At 41.4% G+C, this 24,051-nt stretch overlaps 1 protein-coding gene across 1 annotated transcript in view; it reads right to left on the reverse strand.

The window, feature by feature from the left end:
• Window positions 1-1,653: 1,653 nt before the first annotated feature.
• LOC140207956 (scavenger receptor cysteine-rich domain-containing protein DMBT1-like) overlaps window positions 1,654-24,051 on the reverse strand; it is a 73,912-nt gene continuing 51,514 nt past the window's right edge. The window contains exons 7-17 of the mRNA XM_072276492.1: window positions 20,860-21,174; window positions 19,935-20,249; window positions 12,031-12,345; window positions 9,926-10,243; window positions 9,772-9,846; window positions 8,019-8,330; window positions 7,853-7,888; window positions 6,245-6,361; window positions 5,317-5,424; window positions 3,261-3,371; window positions 1,654-2,364 (exon numbers count right to left, since the gene is read on the reverse strand). Coding sequence (XP_072132593.1) covers window positions 2,351-2,364; window positions 3,261-3,371; window positions 5,317-5,424; window positions 6,245-6,361; window positions 7,853-7,888; window positions 8,019-8,330; window positions 9,772-9,846; window positions 9,926-10,243; window positions 12,031-12,345; window positions 19,935-20,249; window positions 20,860-21,174 — 2,036 coding nt within the window. The 3' untranslated portion in view covers window positions 1,654-2,350. The remainder of the gene's footprint in view (window positions 2,365-3,260; window positions 3,372-5,316; window positions 5,425-6,244; window positions 6,362-7,852; window positions 7,889-8,018; window positions 8,331-9,771; window positions 9,847-9,925; window positions 10,244-12,030; window positions 12,346-19,934; window positions 20,250-20,859; window positions 21,175-24,051) is intronic.

The following is a 24,051-nucleotide window of genomic DNA, read 5'->3' on the forward strand; positions in this document are numbered from 1 at the left end:
TAACTTGTGGTACTCGGACGAACCTCAACTCAGGTTTCGAAAGGAGTCCGTTCGATAATTACCCGCCAGACGAGGGGATCGTCAAGGTGGGCAGTTAATGAGAGGGGTCAAGGGAAATCCTAACTTTTGGGCCCACCTGTCTCACGTCACCGCCACCGAGTCGACCGCTGACACCGTCTCACGAGACCCTCGTCTTGGACCCCTTGCTGGACCGACCGATGCAAAGACAAATGTACTATAAAAACACTAACACACGTAATTATTTTTCAAACCTTTATTCTTTACTCATAGCATGCTATGGGGATCTCCCAAAAGAGCCAGTCCAGACACTGCCCCCGAATGACACAGTTCTCCACAATTTATAACATTGATCAGGTAGTAGGAAATCTTACGATTACAAGTTTAGCTAATATTAGAATCATTTCAATCACATGCTAAGATACAATTAGATGTCAAATAATCATTGGTCAGTTAGTTATAATTATTTTAAGCCAAAGCTAGCCCATCAGTTCCTCATTCGGACCCTTCTCCTTTTCTCCAGAACATTCTAGCCCCGACACTATACTTCCCATATTTAGCTGTACCTTGAGCTGCTTCTGCAAGATCGGATAATTCCTTATTTGAACTTTTGCCTGTCTTTAGACAACAATGACTAGTACGTCACCGGTTGCTGGGTAAAGCTTCTTTATGACTGTCCAAAACAGTAAGCTAAGGCGCCCACAAGGTGATTGATCATTAATTAATCATTTTTCTTCGTCTATACCCCTATTTACCTACCCCTTCACCCCATCAGAGGATTGTCAGAGATTACAGCAGGGCATTGATAGGATGCAGAATTGGGCTGGGAAGTGGAAGGTGGAGTTCAACTCAGATAAATGTGAAGTGGTTCATTAAGGTAGGTCAAAATTGAAGAAAACATATTAATAATCATAGGAGTCTTGGCAGTGTTACGGATAGACGAGAGCTTGGACTCTGTGCCCATAGGACAGGCAAAGCTGCTGTGCAGGTTGTCAGTGTTGTTAAGAGGGTGTACAGCGTGATGGCCTTCATCAACCGTGGTATTGAGTGAATTAAAGAGCCGTGGGGTAATGTTGCAGCAAGAGACGACTATAGTTGGACCCCACTTGGAGTACTACGTTCAGTTCTGGTCACCTCACTGCAGGAAAGATGTGGATACTATGGAGAGAGTGCAGAGGAAATTTACAAGTACGTTGCCTGGATTGGCGAGCAGGCCTTATGAGAACAGGCTGAGTGAACCCGGCCTTTTCTCCTTGGAGCGACGGAGAAGGAGAGGTGACCTGATAGAGGTGTAAAAGATGGTGAGAGGAATTGATCGTGTGAATAGCCAGAGGCCAATTTTCCTCCAGGGCTGAAGTGACTACAAAGAGTTCGCATAGTTTTAAGGTGCTTAGAAGAAGAAACATGGGAAATGTCAGGGGTATGTTTTTCCACACAGAGAGCGGCGGGTGAGCAGAATGCACTGCCAGCAAAGGTGGAAGATGCTGATTTAATAGGTTCTTTCAAGAGAGATGAGTAGATGAAGCTTGGAAAATGGAGAACCATGCGGCAGGAAAATTCTCAGCAGTTTCTACAGTAGTTTATATGATCGATACAACACTCTGGGCCAAAGACCCTATAATGTGCCGTAGATTTCCGTGTTTCTCTGTTTTTATCAATACGCCCGTTAGAGGGAATAGAAAATCTGCATATTCATCTTTCTGGATAGGAGGACATGACGTTATCAGGTGTAATACATTTTATTTGATGTAAAATCAATACTGTCAGTAGTAGTAGAAGTTGTGCACTTGTTTATAAATTTGACCTGACAAATACTTCGAAGTTATTTCTTGTTGTATAAAAGGGATTGCAATTAAATGCCAACACCGATAAGAATATTGTTTTCGTGAATATATTAAGGTGTCTAGATTTTAAGTAGCAAAGTAATCGCACTGAAAGTAGCAATCACTTTAAAATGGATTACAAGCATCGTCAAATTATGCTACCTCAATATAAATGTACAATTTAATTCAAAACAATCATATGGAATTCTTCCAGCATTTATTATATTAGTTCCATAGTCTGTCGCTAATATTTGAGCACCGCACCCTTTATTGTGTATATATTGAACAATTCTACAACCGCGTACTTTACAGACAATAACATATAGAAAGTGAAAGCAAAAGAGGGCACATTTAGTTTTTTTTTGGTCTTCAACGGGCTGATGTGAAGTATGGGAATGAACCGTCGACGATTCGAGCTGCAAGTGATTTGGAAATCCTGGTGTGCTGTCGGTCATTTCATCATTGTCGTCAGTCGAAGAGAAAACATGGAAAGCCAGATGCAAGCGAATCTACGACTGGGCCTCTGTTCGAGCGAAAATGAGCGGCATCAAATTGAATAGAAAAACACAGTTTCACCAAACAAAGTAACTTTTGGGACAATGTTCAATGTGGAGCCAAAACAAACAATTTCTTTGCAACAGCCATTGTTGGCGACAGATTGTCTGCAATATTTCTGGCTTACACAACCAGTCCGCTTCGACTTTTAAAAAAGTAGTATATTAAAAGAACATGTGGAGTGTGCAATGTCACATAGTTCGCTTTAACCTTGGAAATCATGTTCTGCACGCATAAAAACAGAGCTTCTCATAGGCCACTGACGGAAACTTGATGTATTTTTGGAAACAGAGTGTTAAACAGACACAAAAATATATCAGAAAATACAAGGCAACCAATGAATATATACTTCTGGTTACTGTGGATAGGCTAGAATAAAGGAAAGAACACGTCTTGTTTGTTCTGAACAATATCGGCAATTCAGGGTAGCAGAATATCAACACAACCACTGTCCGTCACGTTCACACTGTCTAAGGAATAAATTATGTCACTCACAACATCATTGCGATCGTCAGGAACCAGATCATGGAGCGATCATATATAAAACTTTATTTCCGACGAATGCCCCTGTACAGCAAATTACTTGGGATGATGAACTATTTTCTCATACTCCAAACATGCTCATTTATTTCATATTTAAAGGACTATAATTCAAAGTGATTTAAAAGGAGGAAATCAATGATTTATTAAATTGAATGCTGACTACAGACTTCATTAACACTCTTCCTGTAACGCAAGATCCTCACAAAACCGCGAGATTGTTCAATCACATCAATACGCACATAGTAGGACAATTTTCTTTGCTGTTTATGATTACAGACAGATTGAACCAAAGTAGAGCAAAATGAAAATAAGTGTACTGACCATGAATATTGGAAAACAACCCTTCAGGGTCTTGTGGATCATGACATGCACTATATAGATAGTCGTTGGTGTAATATTCGGCTTCATTAATGGAAGGAATGGATCCAGTAACTAAAATTCAATGAAAGAGATCATCAAGGTATTTGTTTGGTATTTTTCTTGTTTTTGTAATGAACACATCATTAAATCATCGCGTCAATGACTGTATCATCTTTACCTTAAATGGCATAATCGTTGAATACCGTTCAATAGAAAGTGAAAAGGAAGATGCGTGTTCCGCCTTCAATTGCTAATGAAACAATCGATATGTGTTTATGGAATCGATTTTATTGCTAATTCGTGTGTGTATTGCTCTTGTTAACGCTTTCATTGACGGATGAAGGTGACTAAGACAAGCCTGCTGGAGGAGAATGAGGAAATATGTAGATAGAAAGACAGATAGATTGATAAAGTAATACAATGCAAAGGTATTTATCTCGGCCTTCCTTTAAGTGGGGACAGTTAATGTTATCGGTTACAGTTCAGTCGATATATTAAGCAAAAATAAAATCAGCTGAAGTGACTAAAGTCGTCATCCAATTAGCAGAACATTTTTATAGGGAAAAATAGTTCAAGTTCCTAGTTAAGTGTCTTCGTACAAGAATGTGAGTAGGTACGTCCTTGGAAAGTTTGGTAGAGTGAGCCATAGTTCGTGGTGGGTGAAGTATTGGAGAGGATAGTCAGCGACATAATTTACCTGCTTAAACCACACTCAGAGTATCACGCTCAGTTCTGGTCAGCTCATTTTAGAAAGGTATGAATCCTCAGAGATAGTGTAGAAGAGATTGAACACAATGATTCCCGAACTAGGGGCAACAATTTATAATTATAGATTGTTCGAGCTGGACCTTTCCTCCTTAGAGGCTTTTCCCAGATCGGAAGTGGCTAATATGAGGAAGCTACCTTTAACCTGATTCGAAGAAAGAACGCAGTGTTGTCAGTGGTAATTTTGCTAGATAGATAGGGGTGAAAGCGTGGAACGCCCTTTCGCGCTGGTATTGGAGATAGATATATTAGGGCCATTTAAGAAACTTTTATGTGGCCACATGTGGTCCATTGCTTTATGTGGAAGCAACTAAAGAATGTGTAGGAAGGGAGAGCAAAATTGATCGCATGTAAGTTAACAGGTCGGCACAACACCGTGAGCATAAAGAACCGTACTGTGCCATATTGCTCGATGTTCAATGTTCTCCGTTCTGCATTCTACTGGCGAACAGAGAAAAGTTTAGAATTCGGAATTGCTGAGAAAAGTGCGAGTTATTTCAGGAAAGAAGAAAGGGAATGCCTCTAATACTCTGAAATATTGGAGACTATATCAGCAGATGCTGGCAGAGTATGCTTCAGATTTCTATTATCCATTGAGCTTCCGTACGTTGATCGTGAGTAATATCATACCACTCCAGACTCCACACTCAGACAGCTGATACCTGGTTCTCAGCATCCTTCATAATTCATATCTATTGTGCCGTCGAACAATCTATATGGCTTTTCATCATCTACTTACCGCATCTACTTATGTCCTCGAAGCTTCTGACTTAATTTCTCACGTGCCATAAGGTTTCCTTTCCCCTCATCCGGTCTCGCCTATCACCTGCCAACCTGTACTCCTTCCCCATGCTCCATCTCCTTATTTTGGCTTCTGTAACTCCTTTACAGAGCTAATAAAGTGTTTTGGTTCGAAACGTTGACAGTTCATTCTCCACCATAGGTGCACCTTGATCTGCTGAGTTCCAGTAGAACATTGTGTGCTTTGCTCAAGATTTTCAGCATCCGCAGAATCTCTTGTGTTTATTGTATAACATCACACTATTATTTTTCTTGTTACAATTTCATTTCTGAAGTTCCTATACAGGCGCGTGTGTGTGTGTGTGTGTGTGTATGTGTGTGTGTGTGTATGTGTGTGTGTGTGTGTGTGTGTGTGTGTGTGTTATTATTATTGCTTGATTTTGTTACCAATATTGGATGAATTGAGACGGTATCAATTTGTGCATAGCGGATTCCCTGTCATACTACACACCTGAACCTTGCATCTCAGTAAATTTCTTGAATGGTGGAATATTCTCAATTTCCTCGTAAATTGCTTGGTAAAAGTCAACAGGTGATCCATAGCCACTCATTAGTGCATCTAATAAAGAGAGAGTGGGGATGAACATCAGCATAAACGAATTGTACACGAACATTATGCTTAAACTAAAATTAATTAAAATGATCTTAGTCAAGGTGCAGAGTTAGTGAACGTGATTGTTGAATCGACCGATGTGTGGATGATGCCTCTGGCCAATCAACCGAATAAATTTGGCATCAGAAAGATGAAAGGAAGGGTACAGAATAATGAGCATATTTCCGATTATTGTTTAATAGTGAATACACATCACATTTGAATCGATGACAAGTTTAATATTATGATTAGATAGATGCGAATGCCATCATTAATGGTAGTGGATGAAGACAGGATGGAAATTTAGAGGTCACTCCAGAACATAACAGAAAAAGCCTGGCTGTGTCGAAGAAATATAAAAGCATCGTGAATATGGAATGATGAAATGATAAGATGATGAAGAATGGGGAAAATGCTTCCTCTTACTTCGATTGGGAGAACCGTATCAGAATATTCGAGGATACAGAGCAGATTCTTGAAATTTATACTTCCAGGTGTTCAGAGCATGGATGTATTACAGTGAGATACACAATAAGGTAGCTACTTAACAAATCAGATTTAACCATTTTCCATTACTACATAATGAAAATTTATCATAACTCCACGATCACTAAGGGCCAGTGAAAACCACCATTACAAATGTCCCACGGAAGGCAAATAAATTCCCAACAAAAGCGATGAAAACATATTTAAGTTTAGTCATGTTTGCACAAAGATCATGTTTTGGGAAAACTCAAAAAAACTGAAAACGTCACAATAAAACGTCGATGTAAAGATTGGCCCTCACCACTGATTGCTGACCGTCTCCTTGCTATCGTCACCAGTATCAATAACTCAATGATGAATACAGATCCAAGGGTTATGCAGACAGTGACCATGATGGATGGGGTCCAGTTTCCAAAATCTTAAAACGAAAAGTAAAAACATGTATTTCGATAAACACGAAACAAACACTATACATCCAATGCAACGAAATTTTGAGCGATCTTTAATGAACTTAATCATACATTCAGTTATCACGATTTTTAAAAGTTATATCCCTATGTATTTCATGACAGAAAGAGCGGAGCGGAGACACAAAGACTATTTCACAATAAACCCTGATATGTCAAAAGTATTTCCCAGCACAATAAACCTTCTCTCCTTCACCTGGTATCAGATCAGGATAAACACCTCAAGTAACGTCGTGTTCAAATTCCATTTCCCCGCACATTGCTGGATTGAAACAGCAAGAAGGAAGGTGAGTTTAATTATAAGAAAACATTTCCAGGAAAAAAAAATATTCCATCGTACTTATCCTTGCATTTCTTGTTAACCGCCTCTAATCAGCACAGAGAGATTTAGCTAGTAATGGTACACGGTTAAGTGTACACTCAATGAATTCAGAAAATATTGGAAAGCTGCCGAATATTATCACTGACACTCTGATTGTAACCAGCAGCTGCGGAATTATTTTCATTCCAATTATGTACTTATACGCCAGGCCCACATAGCGAGGTTGGTCTTTATGAAGGCAGAGCAATACTGAAGAAATGGGATCTTATACCCTTACTATTTCTTCCTGCACGGGTGCATGCAGGGTCCAAAAATAAGACTGAGCACTTGCACTGTTACAAATCGTCACCAAATCTCGAATACTATTTCGGGTCCGACATATTATTCAACTATATTGTCGTTGAGCACACATTATATGCAGCGCCTTCGCAGGATAACTAAATAATCATCAGACCATGCTCGCTTCTCACTAATGCGATGTACCGGAGCCTTGGGTCCTCACAACTGGGCTCAGAAATAATTATTACCTCTCAACCACCATGCTCCTGATAGGGTGCATTACTTCAATTATTCCAGTGGTAAACTGATTCCACAACCTATAATTTATTTCAAGGGTTACATAACTCTTGTTCTCAGCATTAATTTTTACTGATCAACTTGTTGATATTTTTTTCTGATTTTGCATTTGCGTACTTAGTTGCTTTTTGCTATTTGTTATTTTTCCGCGCTTGTTTCTGAGTAGTTCTTTAAAGTTTCTGTTGCGTTTCTATACATGCACAGTGAATGCCGTAAGAAAACGAATCTCAAGGCAGTATATGACGATATATGGATATTTGGTAACAAATTTCCTTTGAACTTTAATATTTAGTATCTGCAAACACCAAAACTTTCTCAAGAGTATTGGACGAGCAACTAATTGATTCACAGAAAATGTCTGACCGGGAGTGGAGATCATGTTTTTAACAATTCTGCATATTCCTGCTTAAAATATTTGAGAAGACGATCAGGATCCCATACAGTTTCTAAAGTGTCTATTGTGAACTCAGCAATTAGGAAATACGAATAATCAATTCTTGATATCTGCAGCATAGATGCAAAATGTAAGCGTCAAAATCCATACCTGAATTGTTGCGTTCAGTAGGAGTCACTCCGGAACCTGTGTACATATTGCAAAGAAGTTTCAGAAAACGCATCTCTATTGGTGTTTATATTGGATATTTCTCATTCTAAAATTAACAAATCATTTGAAGAGAAATTGGAAATGTCAGACAAAGCACAGAGCATACCAGAACAAAGAACGATGACATCTTCTTTGTGATCACAGTCGTGTTGACCAAATGATGAGGAACGACAGCTGGACAGAAAAGGTTCACTTCCCGTGCATTTTACTTCATCAAGCCAGACAGGACCGGCTGCCTGGGTCATTTTAACATCTTCTGGAGCCCAGAGAGCAAGGCCACACCTTAGCTGTCTGCAGACGACATTGGCATCAGCCAGATCCCAAGAGTCGTCACACACCGTGCCCCAGCTGTCATTAAACCAGACCTCAAGCTTTCCGGAGCAGTTGTGATTGCCGTTAACAAGACGCAATGGAACATCTAGGCATGAAACAATAAAATTGAGATTTATTTAATAATTAGTCTGGGAATCTGAAGTTCGTCAGAGAGAAAATAGAACTAATTATAGAACGCAAGGGCAGGCACCTCGGCCCACCATTTCTTTATCCAACACTGCCAAATTATACCACCTCTCTTCTGCCTCACATAATCGATATCGCTCAAATATTTACACTTGCCTACTCCAGCTGAAAGCCTTTTAATCACGATAACTGTAAATATTTCTATTATCACTCCTCAAAACCTGCTCCAAGCAATATCATTCTCAATTTACGAATAAAGGTTTTCCTCAACCACTTCATTTAAGCCGTCATCTGTCACCTTAAGTACGTCCATTAATATTTGATTTTTTTTTTACAATGGTTCAGACTCTCTACCTGGCCTGTCTCACCTAATGATACGTATCTATTAGGACTCATTTTAGGTGCAGAATGAGCCCCAAGTGTTTCCATTCCTTCTTATCCAGGCAGACTCTGAGTAAATCTCTTTTATAAACCCCACATGCTTCTTGAAATGCGACGAATGGAAATATAAATGATATGAAATCATTGCTTTTCATATCCACAAATAGTTTATGAAGTCCATTCATTGTTGAACGAACAGGCAACATATCTTATTCTTATCATTAGTGTCCGATTAATGAAGGCATTACGTCACAGACCTTGCTCTTCAACTCATACTTCATCATGAAATGCTCAAAGACATGATGAAGGACAAAACCAATTTCACTGTCAGCCAGTTTGTTTTTTGTCTTCAGTTCATACCGGCGAAACAAAATACACTCGAATACAGCTCATGCACATCTTTCAACTCCAACCATAAATTGTGGGCGTTATATATACGTCGTCCTATGTTCTCTCCAGTTAACCACTTGTGTTATTTTGGTTAAGTAATACAGAATGCCTTGCTCTCTCATTTTCTCATATTTCCAACGAAATAGATATCTTTTATCTATTGATCGTAGCCTTTATTCATCTTTCTATATTGCCCAATAACCCGACCGTCTTTATGTATCCTGCGGTTTAGATATATTTACTTCATTTGTTTTATCCAAATCAACAATGTCTCTCGCCTTTGACTATCTCCATACTTTCCCTCGTTCACTTCCCTCCTTCCAAGGTAATACCGATTCCCAAGTCCGTCCAGCTGGTCAGAAGACAATTCCTGCATATCATTTATAATCTTGCCTGATAACAAATGTTCCCGAGGAATTCCAATTAACTCCCTCTATCTTCTGTCTGGACATGGAATTCGTCACAATTCACTCCCCTTTGGCAGTGCTCAACAGAGTCGTGGGAAACCAGGATTCTGGTCAATGCGCGCCCAATTTCGTAGAGGGCAAGAGGAACGAAATTTATTTTTCTGATAGCGGCATTAATACAAGGTTTTCTGATTTCAGCAAAGAAGTTTTCGAATTCGTCACCTTTTAAAGGGAAAGAGGAGAATGCGTTTTCTTGCAAGCAGCCTCTTTCAGTGATTCCTTCCGTCATATTGGTTTCTGTTGACAAAATAAATATTTTGACGAATTTATACATAAATATGTAAAACGTAAATAGATATAAGACTGTCTTATTTACCTTCGCAAGCAACTCCTGCATCCTCAGTATGGTCACACTGGTGTTTTCCCCACGGTTGCGACTGACACTGCCAAAGGGTCGATTCGTGTGAAGTACATTCAATCTCATCCAACCATATAGGTCCACGTCCCTTTCCAAATTGATATGAGCCAGGATAAATATTATTCATTGGTCCACATTTCATTTGTTTGCAAATCACTTCTGCAGACTTGCCATAAAGGTTCGTGGAACAGACTGTTCCCCAGGTCCCGTTGTACCACACTTCAATTCGTCCTTTGCATCGACTACCTCCGTCCTGCAGGCGCAACTTTTTGTGCTCTGATAAGGATGTATTTGAAGACAAAAGTTGTCGCAAAATTAGCATACAATGGGAAACGCGTTTTTTTCTACTTCTGCAACAGAGATTAGCCGTGTGTGTGTGTGTGTGTGTGTGTGTGTAGAACAAAGATAAAAAAATAAAATGAGCACATTCAGTAGGAAGTTATTGATTAGCAAAATTAAACGAACCCAGGAAGCACGGAGTGATATATTGTGCTGAATTACTGAAAGGAGGGTACGGGTTAGTGACGGAAAATTGAGGAATAGAAGATCAAGCGTCTGATACTGGAATCTTATCGGATTCACCAACAATTGAGAATGGTAAATATTTGAATTCATTTAAGGAAGAAGTATGAAGAGCAGGGAGAATCTGTCCATCCCCTGTCCTTAACGAAAAGTATGAATTGAGACATTGGAAATATGTTGACCGACAGAAACCGCCACTTGCTCTTCAGGGCAAAAAAAACGTGGTTAAATGTTTTGACTGTCCCTCAGTACCTCATTCTTAAGACCGCACCTACTAAATCCAGACTAGTAACAGACTGTGATGAAATAAAGGCGGCGAAATTACAATATTATTTTCATTCATTCTATCCCCCGATTCGATAAGAGTGTTTGAAACTGATTTTAGGATTTATTTGTGTGTGTATATATATATATATATATATATATATATATATATATATAAAATATATATTCCAGGCATTATCTTCGGAGATTCTAATGTAATCACCTACACTATTTAATCGCATGCAAATCACCTGTGTTTTGAATTCGGAAAAGCTGACCTCACATTAGCTTCTGGCTTTTTGCCACTTCATTTAGCCACAGCTACTCTGATTGTGTTATCTGTCTTTTATTCCTTTCTGCGACAATACAACTCAATAGAATATTCGTCTTCTCTGGACACACTACAGCCTTCTAGTCTCGGTATCAAATTTCTACCGTTGGCTCTTTTAGTTGATTTTGTTTACAGATATTATTTTACTCCTGACTTTTTCCCCAATTAATTCAGTAAGTGAGAAGGAGAGGTAAAGAAACATGGGGAAAAAGAAACAATGGGAATTGAAAAACAATGCTATGTTTTTGCATCTTTTTTTTTGGGATTTTATTATACGGAATTTACATCGATCCGATTTGATAAATTGTATTATTCTGTCTCTCCTGATTTGGACTGCTATGTTATTTCTAGTCACTAGATGGCCCTGCTTACTCGCATGTTCACAGCAACTTACTACTGCTTTGCTAAGTAATTGAATTTCATCATGAGATCGGGTATTTAAGAATCGCTTGCATATTTTAGTCTGAAACGCTTTGCTACGGGTCGAAGGAATTTGGATCAATATTTGAATCTATCTTTTGTAAGAACGCCTAGCAGTATTTTTTTTTCACAGCTCCTCGAGTAGTGTAACGAGTTGGTGAACAGTCAGTCAACCATCAAACTACACCGATACATAGACTGGAGATTATTTATTTGCCTCGCTTGAGTAAAGAAAACGGGGAAGCACTTGAGCGACGGCAGAAGAATTATCAGGCAGAATCAATACTGAAATCAGGATGATTAATGTTATGACATTAGTAATGGGAAATATAAACATTCCAGATACATAGGGAATAAGTTTATTGCTTCTGCGTACGTGTGCTCCACGCATTATCAACATTTAGACAGTTCATTCTGGCCCAATCGTCTCCTGTCCAGTTTTACATTATTTATTACATCTCCGTAGTCATGGCGTGCTGCACAGACAAAGAAAAGTAAATTTAAAGAAAATTGAAATGTTCTTTACCAGAGCATGTCAATGTCACAGCTTCTTTTTGACTGCAGTCATGTTCGGCCCATGGTGCTGATGGACATTCCCAGAGAAATGTTTCGTTACCCGAGCATCTCACTTCATCTAACCAAACTGGGGGAGGGCGTCTTCCGCAGTAACCGTGAGTTTTATACTCCAAAGCATATCCACAACCCAGTTGTCTGCAGACCACGTTAGCGTCGACCAGATCCCAGGAGTCGTCACAAACCATGCCCCAAGATCCACGGTAATAAACCTCTAGCTGACCAGCACATGGATCTTCACTTCCGGAGAGTCGTAACTGCAAGTGGCCTATCGAACAGTAATATGGAAAGTAAATCAATACATTGGAAAGTAGAAACATCACCGGCTTGTCGTTTCTAAAGATGATTCTGGGATTATTATTATTGCTCTTAAGAAGAGCTGTGCCACGTTGTAACAATTATTCCAGAACTTGAAAATGTTTGAAATCCAAGTATAAAATGTAAAAGTTTGGATGAATACAACATATGAAGAAACGCAGAGTTGCTTCTATCATTAAGGACGGAACTCAGAGGCTGGTAGTTGGACGTTTTCCCACATCTGCTGCTATTCCATTTTCCTGCCTTTCGCACAAACGAGGAAACTACAAGCGAGTTAGCCGGATCTCAGTGTTTGTAAATGTATTGGGATCTATTATCAATGAGAATGCAGAAGACAAACACATGTCTGACAAATGTACTTGCCTGACAAATCTGTTGGAATTATTTGAAGAAATAATAAGTAGGATCGACAGAGGAGAAGCGGTTGATTTTGCGGTACTTGGATCTTCAAACGGCCATCGTCAACCTGCCGCACATGTGGCTGCTTAACGAGTTAGAGCCCGTGGTATTAAAGGAAATATTCTAGGATGGACAGAGCAGTCGCTGATTGGCAGTAGGCAAAGATCGGGAATGAAGGGAGCCTTTTCCCGTTGGCCGCCGGTGACACGTGGTGTTTTTAGTGGTCTGTGATTGGACCAATTCTTTTTACGTTATGCGTCAATGATTTGGATGATTGTGTTGATGAATTTGCTCAGAGGTTTGCAGACAATATGAAGGTAGCTTGAGGGACAGTTAGATTTGTGGAGGTGATACGATACAGAAATACAAATATAGATTAGGAGAGTGGACAAAAATGACAGATGCAATACAGTTCTGGGTAGTGTATGGTCATGCACTTTGGTAGAAAAAAAAAGGTTTGACTGTTTCCTAACTGGAGAGAAAATACAAAAAGAAAAGAAGCGCAGAAGGGCTTGGGAGCCCCTGTACAGGATTCTCCAGACGACAGTTTACTGGTGTGAGCCGGTGGATAACAAGACAAGTGCAATGGATGTAATTTTGGGACTATGTGAAGCACTGGTGAGACCTCACAAGTAGTAATCAGTGCAATTTTGGGCCCCTTATCTTAGATTGGATCTGCTGAACAAGGAGGGCGTCAAAGGAGGTTCACTAGAATGTCTTTTCATAAGAAGACCGTTTGATGGCTCTGGGTTGTGTTCACCAAAATTCAGAATAAATACCATGCCGAATCTTCGAAATTAGATTAGATTAGATTAGTTTCAATTTTATTGTCATTGTGCCGAGTACAGATACAAAGCCAATGAAATGCATTCAGCATTTCACCTGAAATGCAAAGAATAGCGTTATTTACAAAATAACTGCGGGAGCGGAGGCTCCTGTAGCGCCTACCGGTTGGGAGGAGAGCGATAAGTCCATGGTTGGGGTGAGATGCATCCTTGATAATGTTTTTCGCCCTGCCCAGGCAGCGTTCATTGCCGATGTTCTCAACAGTGAGCAATTGCGTGCCGATAATCCGCTGGGCAGTTTTGACCACACGCTGGAACGCTTTGCAGTCCGATACACAAATCTCTTAAGAATCTCTGGACTCCGCTGTGCTTTCGCTATAATTGCAGTTCTGTGTTGAGTCTAGGACAGGTCGTCAGGTAATTGAAATTGCTGACCTTCTCCTCATCTGATGCGCCGTTGAGGCCTGACCCATGGACCGGTGGTTTCCTCCACCTGAACTCAATACCTCCTCTTTGTCATGCTGACTTTGAGAAAGTGGTTGGTGCTGTGACACCGCTCCTCAGGATGTTTAATATCCCTTCAAAATGCTATTGTGTCATCAAATTTGTCAGTGGTGTCGTCAGCAAATCTGAGTATGGCAGAGGTGCTGTACTTTGTCATACAGTGTAACGCGAAGGAAACACGGAGCTGCGCTCGCAACCATTTGGAGAACCTGTGCTGATGGAGATTTTGGAGTAGATGTTTTTGCCATTGGGAACAAATTGACCGGGTCTGCAGTCCAGGATGCAATTGTATAAGTAGTTATTGAGGTACAGACTTCGAGTTTTTGATCAGTTTTAAGGGGATGGTGGCATTTTATGCTGAGCTGCAGTGAAGAAACAACCCTGCAATGTGTGTATCTTTGCTGTCCAGATAATCCTGGATAGTATGAAGAGCCAGTGAGCTGACCTCTTTAGTGGACCTATTGCTCCGGTAGGAAAATTTGGGCCGGACAAGTCTCCTCTGAGGCAGAAGTTGATATGTCCCATTAGCAAATTCTTAAAACACTTCCTCATTGTTGCTGCCATTGTAACTGACAGATAGTTATTCAGGCAGATCATCAGGTTCTCCTAAGAAACCAGTATGTGAAGTATACTTGAAGTTGGTGGCCACATCAGACTGCCGAAGCAAGATGCGAAAGAGCACGATAGGCAGTTGATCAGCTCAGTTCTGAACTGGTTGGCCAGCCATCCCTTCTGGGCCGTATGCTTTTGGTGAGTTTACCCTCATGAACGCTAATTGCATGTCAGCCTCACAGTCTTGAATCACAGAATTATCGGGGGCTCCGGGAATACTTGATGGCTCGCCCATGTTTTGACAGTCAAAGCGGGCATAAAGTGGATTGAACCCATCTGGAAGCGAAGCTTTTTTCCACTACGTCGCTTGATTTTACACTGTGCAAACCCGTCCAAAATGGTCGAGCTTGCTTCATGGATTTCAGCAAGGCATTTAAAAAAGTACACGATGAAAGGTTTAATGAGAAAATAAGGAGACAGGGGATCCAAGGGGACATTGCTTTGTGGATTCAGTGACCAGCGGGGTGCCTCAGGGATCTGTTGGACCCCTACTCTTCGTGAATCTTATAAATGCTCTGAACGAGGAATTGGCGGGATAGGTTAGTAATATTGCTAATGACACAAAAGTTGGGAGTGTTGTGGATAGTGTGAAGGGTTGTACAGCGGTACATTGATAGGATGTAAAACTGGGCTGAGAAGTGGCAGATGGAGTTAAACCTAGATCAATGTGAGATGGTTCATTTTGGGGGGTAGATCGAATACAATAGCAGAATATAGTAGTAATGGGAGACTATCGGCAGGGCGGAGTATCAGAGGGATCTTGGGGTCCGAGTCCATTAGACAATCAGGGTGCTGGGCAGTTTGACTCTGTGGTTAAGTAAGATTACGGTGCATTGGCCTTCATAAATCGTAGGACTGAGTTTGGGAGCCGAAAGGTAATGTTGCAGCTATATAGGAACCTGATCAGACCCCTCTTGAAGTACTGTGCTCAGTTCTGGTCGCCTCACTACAGGAAACATGTGAAAAGCATAGAAAGGGTGCAGATGAGACTTACAAGGATGTTGCCTGGGCTAGTTACAGAGGAGATGACATGGGTAAGTAGTTTTTTTTTTTTTTTAACGCAGAGAATGGTGAGTGTTTGGAATCGGCTGCCGGCGACGGTGGTGGAGACGAAAATGATAGGGCCTTTTAAGAGACTCCTGGACAGGTGCATGGAGCTCAGGAAAATAGAGGGCTATAGGTAAATCGAGGAAATTTCTAGGGTAAGGACATTTTCGGCACTGCTTTGTGGGTCGAAGCAGCTGTTATTATGCTGTAGCTTTTCTATGTTTCTATGTTTCTATGGTTCATGCTAAGTGTGGAAATCCCCTTCACCTTTTACATTTCTTCCTGCATAAAGTACCACGGCCACCTGTAACTTTCTTGCTCACCGGTCTTGTATGCCTCTTATCCGGTCCTCGCCAGATTGCAAATCTAATGTTTCATTTAATTTTTCGTTTTGCGAAAGATTCTGAGTGATTCTGTACGTCCACACTCATCTATAATTAATTATGTGAAGTATGTGAGAACCTCGGTGTTTTCATTCAGATACATAGATATGTTCTTCAACTCTGCTCAGTCCTCCGAAGAGAAGCATCCTGTAGCCGTCGCTTTTGCCCTCCCCGACGTCCCCTTTGCTGTCCAAATATATAGAGCTTGTCTGCTCGTCTGCAGGTACGATAAGGGCGACCACGAAATCAGATTTACCGAAATCCGGTCTGCTCATGGAGCGACAGTTTTCTTCAGTTATATATCCGAATACATAAATTACACGAATGACAAATTAAGAATTGCTCAGGTGGAACGGAGGAATGTTCTGGCGGCGATGACAGCAGATGAGAAAAGGCTGAAATTTCTGGGCAGGACAGCCAGGATAGATATATCACACAAAGGAACAACTACTCAATTGGCAGGAGTAGGCAACTGTGTCTGGCAAAAAGAAGTTATGGACTGCATAAAATCCAAGGAAATGCTATATGAAGTAGAAAAATTGAGTCGGAAATTGGATGATATTAGGGGGTATGGAGGGAAGGCTGGGGCGGGGTTCTGAATTGGATGATCAGCCATGATCATAATAAATGGCGGTGCAGGCTCGAAGGGCCGAATGGCCTACTCCTGCACCTATTTTCTATGTATGTTTCTATGTATGATTCGGAACTCTTAAATTCCAACAGAAGGCATCCAAAAAAGCTTGAAATATGAGCGCAGACTAGCCAGTAATATGAAAAAAATGGATACCGCAAGTTGTGCTTTCTTCAGTTGTATGAAGAAGGAAAGGGAGCTGAACGCTCGTATTAGACCACGGGAAAATGACGCTGATGAGCTGGGAATTTGAGATAAAAATTGGCAGATGAGCTTAATATGTACTTTACATCTGGGGTGCAATGTGAAGGCACCAGCTGTGTGCTAGTAACCTGTGAATATCAGTTCGCAGGAGAGAGTGTCATTTCAAAGGAAAAATGCTTGGCAAACTCAAAGGTCTGACGTCACCTGGACCAAATGGACTAAATCCCGGAATTCGGAGAGAGGTTGCAGAAGAGATAATACATGCTTTGGTCGTGACCTTTCAAGAATCACTTCACCTTATATATATATTAATAATTTAGACGAGGGAATTAAATGCAGCACCTCTAAGTTTGCGGATGACACGAAGCTGGGCGGCAGTGTTAGCTGTGAGGAGGATGCTAAGAGGATGCAGGGTGACTTGGATTGGTTACGTGAGTGGGCAAATTCATGGCAGATGCAATTTAATGTGGATAAATGTGAGGTTATCCACTTTGGTGGCAAGAACAGGAAAACAGAATATTATCTGAATGGTGGCCGATTACGAAAAGGGGAGGTGCAACGAGACCTGGGTGTCATTATACACCAGTCATTGAAAGTGGGCATGCAGGTACAGCAGGCGGTGAAAAAGGCGAATGGTATGCTGGCATTTATAGCCAGAGGATTCGAGTACAGGAGCAGGGAGGTACTACTGCAGTTGTACAAGGCCTTGGTGAGACCACACCTGGAGTATTGTGTGCAGTTTTGGTCCCCTAATCTGAGGAAAGACATCCTTGCCATAGAGGGAGTACAAAGAAGGTTCACCAGATTGATTCCTGGGATGGCAGGACTTTCATATGAAGAAAGACTGGATGAACTGGGCTTGTACTCGTTGGAATTTAGAAGATTGAGGGGGGATCTGATTGAAACGTATAAGATCCTAAAGGGATTGGACAGGCTAGATGCAGGAAGATTGTTCCCGATGTTGGGGAAGTCCAGAACGAGGGGTCACAGTTTGAGGATAAAGGGGAAGCCTTTTAGGACCGAGATGAGGAAAAACTTCTTCACTCAGAGAGTGGTGAATCTGTGGAATTCTCTACCACAGGAAATAGTTGAGGGCAGTTCATTGGCTATATTTAAGAGGGAGTTAGATATGGCCCTTGTCACTAAAGGGATCGGGGGTAAGAAGAGAAAGCATTTCTGAGTTGAATGATCAGCCATGATCATACTGAATGGCGGTGCAGGCTTGAATGGCCGGTTGGCCTTCTCCTGCACCTATTTTCTATGTAAAGTATCTGCCTTGGTAAGGTCCTGGAGGATGGGAAGATTGCAAGTATCACTCTGAGAAGGGAGGAAGGCAAAGGAAAGAGAATTATAGTCCAGTTTACCGATCGTCAGTGGTTGGAAAGTGTTGGATTCTGTTATAAGTGATGGTGTTCCCAGAAAATCTACGGAATATAACAGACAATTAATCTTGATTTAATATCACAAAATCGATCTCTCCTCGACACTCCAGGCGACTAGACATACTGATGCAGAGAAAAAAAAATATTACATGAAAAATGGTATTAGTGCACGGACAAAAATATCACCAAACTACTTCATTAAGAGATGTAGCGAAAAATATTAGAAGTAAAATACAATTATTTCCGTCGTATTTGAGCATTTATTTGAGTCCTTATCCCTAATGGTTCGGATCAGAAATAATGCCAGGCGTCAGTTCCATCGCCTCGTTTTACACTTCTTCGCAAATTTCCTCTCTCAAATTCCCCCTCCAGAATCCCTTCCTTGCGCAACTGAATGCTCAATTTCCTCTTTTTAGAACACAGAACAGAGACAATAGCTGTGCCTAGCATGTAGCCTATTCTATAAACTGCCTATAAATGCCCTAACACATAGCACTCTATTTTTCTAAACTTAATGTACCTATCTAAGAGTCTCTTAAAAGACCCTATTTTATCCGCATCCGGCAGTGCATTTCATGCATCCATAACACTCTGTAAAAAACTTACCCCTTCCATCCCCTCTGTATCTACTTCCAAAGAACCTTAAAACAATACCCGGTTGTAGTACAATTTAACTCCGAACAAATGACCCAAAATATATTTCCTAAAATCTTTGTATACACCTCTATCAGGTCACCTCTCATCCCCTGTCACTCCAAGAAGAAAAAGCCGAGCTCACGCAACCTATTCACACAGGGCACAGTCTCCAATCCAGGCAAAACCCTCGTAAATCTCCTCTGCACTCTGTCGATAGTTTCCGCATTTTCTCTGCAGTGTGGTGACCAGAACTTAACAGAATAGACCAAGCGGGGTCTGGCCAAGCTGTAACAGTACCCCACGGCTCTTGATTGTGCCATCGCTTTAACTTAAATCATCATATTTTCAGTCCTAAATGGAAGTCTGATTTTGAAAAGGATAAACTAGGAGACTAGCAATAATACGGAGGGAATAAGCAAGGGCGGGGGGGGGGGGATGTCAGAGAGAGAGAGAGCGAGAGAGAGAGAGAGAGAGAGAGAGAGGAGAAGGCAGGTAGAACTCCCAGTATTTAATTGTAATCAATAGCAAAATTGTCGAATGCCAGGAAGATCCCTTTCAGTATATATCCTAAATTATGAATAAATCGTTGAAAGCCTATGCAGTAAATTCGTAGTTCCAGCGAAGCAGAATTAATTTTGCACATTTTGCCCGGGTAAATGCGTTTTTATTCATCGTGTTCAATTTTCTATGCACCTTCCCAACTTGTACTAGCTAGTAGGTTAATTGATTACAATAAATTCGCTCGTATGTTTTAGGAGCGGAGCTGCCGTAGGAGGTGTGGTTGGGTAAATAAATTGGAAGCCCTGCAAGAGGGATATGATTGATAACGCCGATTTGATGAGACAAATGGAGATATAAATACCTGCAAGTCTCAGTATTTCTAAATTTATCTCTCTAAATAATTAATAGCCACACGATATTAAAAATTACAATTTCCACTTTTTCATGCTATTCACCTGAACACAGGACGCCAACGCCGATGAAGTCAGAGGAAGACCGATTGAATATGGATGTCCTGCAATTTTGGAGATGAGATTCGCTTCCTTCACACTGAAGGTCGGTCACCCACACGGGCCCTTCTTTCCCTCTGTACCCCGAGGCGATGTAGGAGGATGTGGCCACACCGCAATGCAGTTGCTTACAGACGACGTTGGCTTCATTGATAGTCCAAAAGTTATCCTGTATTCTGCTCCATCTGCCATTATCATAAACCTCCACCTGGCCGTCGCAGCGGCTTGCCCCTTCGGTCAGCCGCAGAGACCAAATTTCATCTACAATGTGGGTGAGATTGTGTAAAACAATTAATAATTACTCAATGTATCCCAGATACTTTCAGCTATTAGCGGCAAATATTAGTTTATACACTGATTTCCTACAAGGCATCATCCCAAAAGCCATTTAACATCTCTTCTCCCTCCGCAGGATAAAAAAAGACACACACGTTGCGGTCCCAGGCATTATTCTTGCTCGCCGAACATAAAGAGAGCCATTTAAAGTTTTATTATAATTCATTGTTCTTTTTCAACTGTTTATAATATGACTTAACTCACCTGCAAATATTACATCTTTATTTTGGCAGATTTTAAAATGGTACAAAAATTACTATCATGAAACACCAATTGACATAATTCTCTGCACTTTCCAATAATTTCTCCTCAAATTTTAGTTTTATTCACTGTGTACTCAAGGTCTGTGTATCCAAAATAAAACAGTCCAAATTGCAAACGCAGACTGTTGCCACAAAAATTTAGATTCGTGACATAGTTTTGCCAGAAAACTTTGGATACATTCGATTGTTTCCTTTTCCTTTTTTTGTCTCCGTTATGGATATCTCTACGACCAAAGAAAGGTTTCATTCAGACTAATGTTTCAACAACTCACCGGTGCAGATCAGGCTGGCGTCATTTCCATGCGAACAGCTGATCCGACTCCACGCTGAGACTTGGCAATCAGCTAGTCGGGACTCATTGCCCAAACAAAGGCAGTTATCTTTCCACACTGGCCCGTTCCCTGTGCCAAAGTATGCATCTCTGGGAGTTTCCTTTACTGCACCACACTGCAGCTGTTCACAGACCACGGCAGCATCTTCCAATCTGAAGTATTCATCACAAAGTGTTCCCCACTGGTCCCCGTGCTGAATTTCCACCCGGCCAGAACATCTGCTGTCCCCATCAACGAGTCGTGCTACAGGATTCCCTGTTGTATTAATAATTGAATTCAGTTAATTAATCTCAACATAAACTAATTAAAAGAACTTGCACAGGATCGGACCGCTATCCAGAGCACCTGCTCGGCAGAGCTTCGCGAAAGTAAGCGTATGGCACAATGCAGACCGGTATTTCTTTTTTTATCTGATTGACACACAATCATTTTTTACAATGCATTTTTTTAATTGTTGTGAATAATCTGCATACACCACGACAGGAATCTCGCGTTTTTGTAGGTTTTTAACAGAATCAATGTCATTGTTTCAAACATTGGGCCGTACAGGTGAAAAAATGCGTTTCCTTGCCTGATTTCTATACAGTACTCCCGATTTTTTTGATCGTTCACGGTTTCATGCCCATCACTCTAAATGTTATATTTTGTCGAAGTTGAAAATACCATTATTCAGCACCATATCCCACCCATGCTGTTCTTGCCCACTCAGTGGACGATATGCATAAGCATCATATTTATCTATCTATCTATCTATCTATCTATCTTATCTATCTATTTACATGTAATATTTGAGGATACTTCGTGCAATCAGATATTGTGCACTCAGGAGGGGCATTTTCGATTTTCTCTTTCGTTATTGGCGATTAAATTGATGTTAGTCTTTGCTTGTGATGTATATTTTCTTTGCACTTTTACATTATCTATTTTCATGTTTGTTTCTTTCACTGACGACTCATTTCTTAGGTTCATAAGCAACTTTCAAGCTGTCCTTCACGTTAGGCCCCAACAAAATGTCCGCTGATGATTATAAATTACGGGGAATTCACAAGGCATCTGTCGTTGAACTAGCAGCTATATAGTTGATTTTTGTTTATTCTTCTGCTAAGGATTTTTTCATCAGTTTTACAATCGTTATGCAATGGAACGAAGAACAACAAGTATGTGAAGAAGTGGCTTAGCGTACCGAGCAGCCTCACCAATTCCGCAATCCATAGTAGCCAGACAAAGCTTACCATCCCATTGTAATCCCTTGTTGAAGAGGTCAAGGTATCCAAGGTAAGATATTCATGATGCCTCGAGACTCAAAAGACCCTGTCATCAACAACACCCAGCCGGTTGTGCGATCAGGCAGGAAGTTGTCAGCCCATGCAGCAATTGATGAGGCAGAGTCTAGATTGAAGGACAAGGAGGTGGTTGGGGCTACCCAGCTAGGCCGCCAGGGACTTGGCTGGACAGCCCACAGGTGGTGGTTGTCTTCTACAGGTGAGGGGCGCCGTGAGCTTGTAACGTGAGAAATACGACAGGTAGAAGCGGAGAAGAGGTTAGCTAAAACCCCTGGCCTGGCCAAACAGGGGGCTTGGACCTGATGGGAAAGTGTTGAACAACGACATCTATCTTGGAATGTTCTGTGGCAGATGGAACCGCTCCGCATTTCTGTTCTATGCAGAGCAGCATACGATCTGCTCCCAACACCTGCCAACCTCAGCACCTGGCATGAAGATAAGACAGAGAGATGTGCTGCTTGCGGCGAGAAGGGAACACTTCAACATATTTTGATTGCATGCAGAGTCAATCCTTCCTGCGCCATGTACACTTCGAGACATGACAACGTTCTCAAAGTTGCAACAGAAGCGGTTGAGCAGAGAGTACTGCAGCACAACTTAGCTCATGCCCCATGCTGCACAGAACACCGCATATCATTTGTGAAAGAAGGCTCCAAGTCCAGGGTGTACAGCGCAAGCCCACGATCAAGCATACTTTATTCAGCCAATGACTGGTGTGTCAATGCCGACCTGGATGGGAAAGGCAATTTCCCGAGGCAAATAACTTTCACCACATTGCGCCCAGATATAATCGCACGGTCTGACACCAGTAGAGAAGTGGTTATTGGTGAACTTACAGCCCCCTGTGAAAACTACATCGATGAAGCCCATGAGCACAAGTTAACCAAGTATGCAGAATTAATGTCAGAGTGCAGCGACAGACGGGAGAATATCTCATGCTATCCATTCGAAGTAGGTTGTAGTGGCTTTATTGCGTTCAGTTTCCAGAAGTGGCTGCGTGAGCTCGGCTTTACTAGAAGAGAGATCAAGGCAACCAGCAGCGCTGTAGCTGAGGCAGCAGAGACAGGATCAGCATGGGTGTGGACCAAAGGTCCAGAGGGGCAGATAGTCGGACAGCGTATTTATTCCAGTCGGTCTTTATTCTTTGGAATTTAGAAAGTTGAGGGGGAACTTGAGAGAGGTATTTAAAATTATGAGGGAGATAGATAGAGTTGACGTGGATAGGCTTTTTCCATTGAGAGTGGGGGAGATTCAAACAAGAGGACATGAGTTGAGAGTTAAAGGACAAAAGTTTAGGGGTAACATGAGGGGGAACTTCTTTACTCCGAGAGTCGTAGCTGTGTGGAACGAGCTTCCAGCAGAAGTGGTTGACGCAGGTTCGATGTTGTCGTTTAAAGTTAAATTGGACAGGTATACGGACAGGAAAGGAATGGAGGGTTACGGGCTGAGTGCAGGTCGGTGGGACTAGGTGAGAGTAAGAGTTCGGCACGGAGTAGAAGGGCCGAGATGGCCTGTTTCCGTGCTGTAATTGTTAATGGTTATATGGTTATATGGTATACATCTTTTGTAAACCCTTCAGTAGTTGCATAGACACCCGAAGAGTAGACTATCTGTTGAATGGAACAACTCTGATGGAGGCAGATGCCAAGTTTTTAAGATCACCAGTGGGAGGTGGTGCTTTAGCACTGCTGGCCCACCACCTCGAGGGAGTCTTGATCATAAGCGGGCCGAAACTCCTGAAGACAGGTGGCAGATCAACTGTTGATCCCACTGGTGACAGCACAGGACAGTTAACATCTTAGTCCAAGTGTATTTTCAATTCTTTAATTTTGTTTGTCTCCTTCACTGA

The sequence above is a fragment of the Mobula birostris genome, chromosome 13, assembly GCF_030028105.1.
Source record: "Mobula birostris isolate sMobBir1 chromosome 13, sMobBir1.hap1, whole genome shotgun sequence".
Taxonomy (NCBI): Eukaryota; Metazoa; Chordata; class Chondrichthyes; order Myliobatiformes; family Myliobatidae; genus Mobula; species Mobula birostris.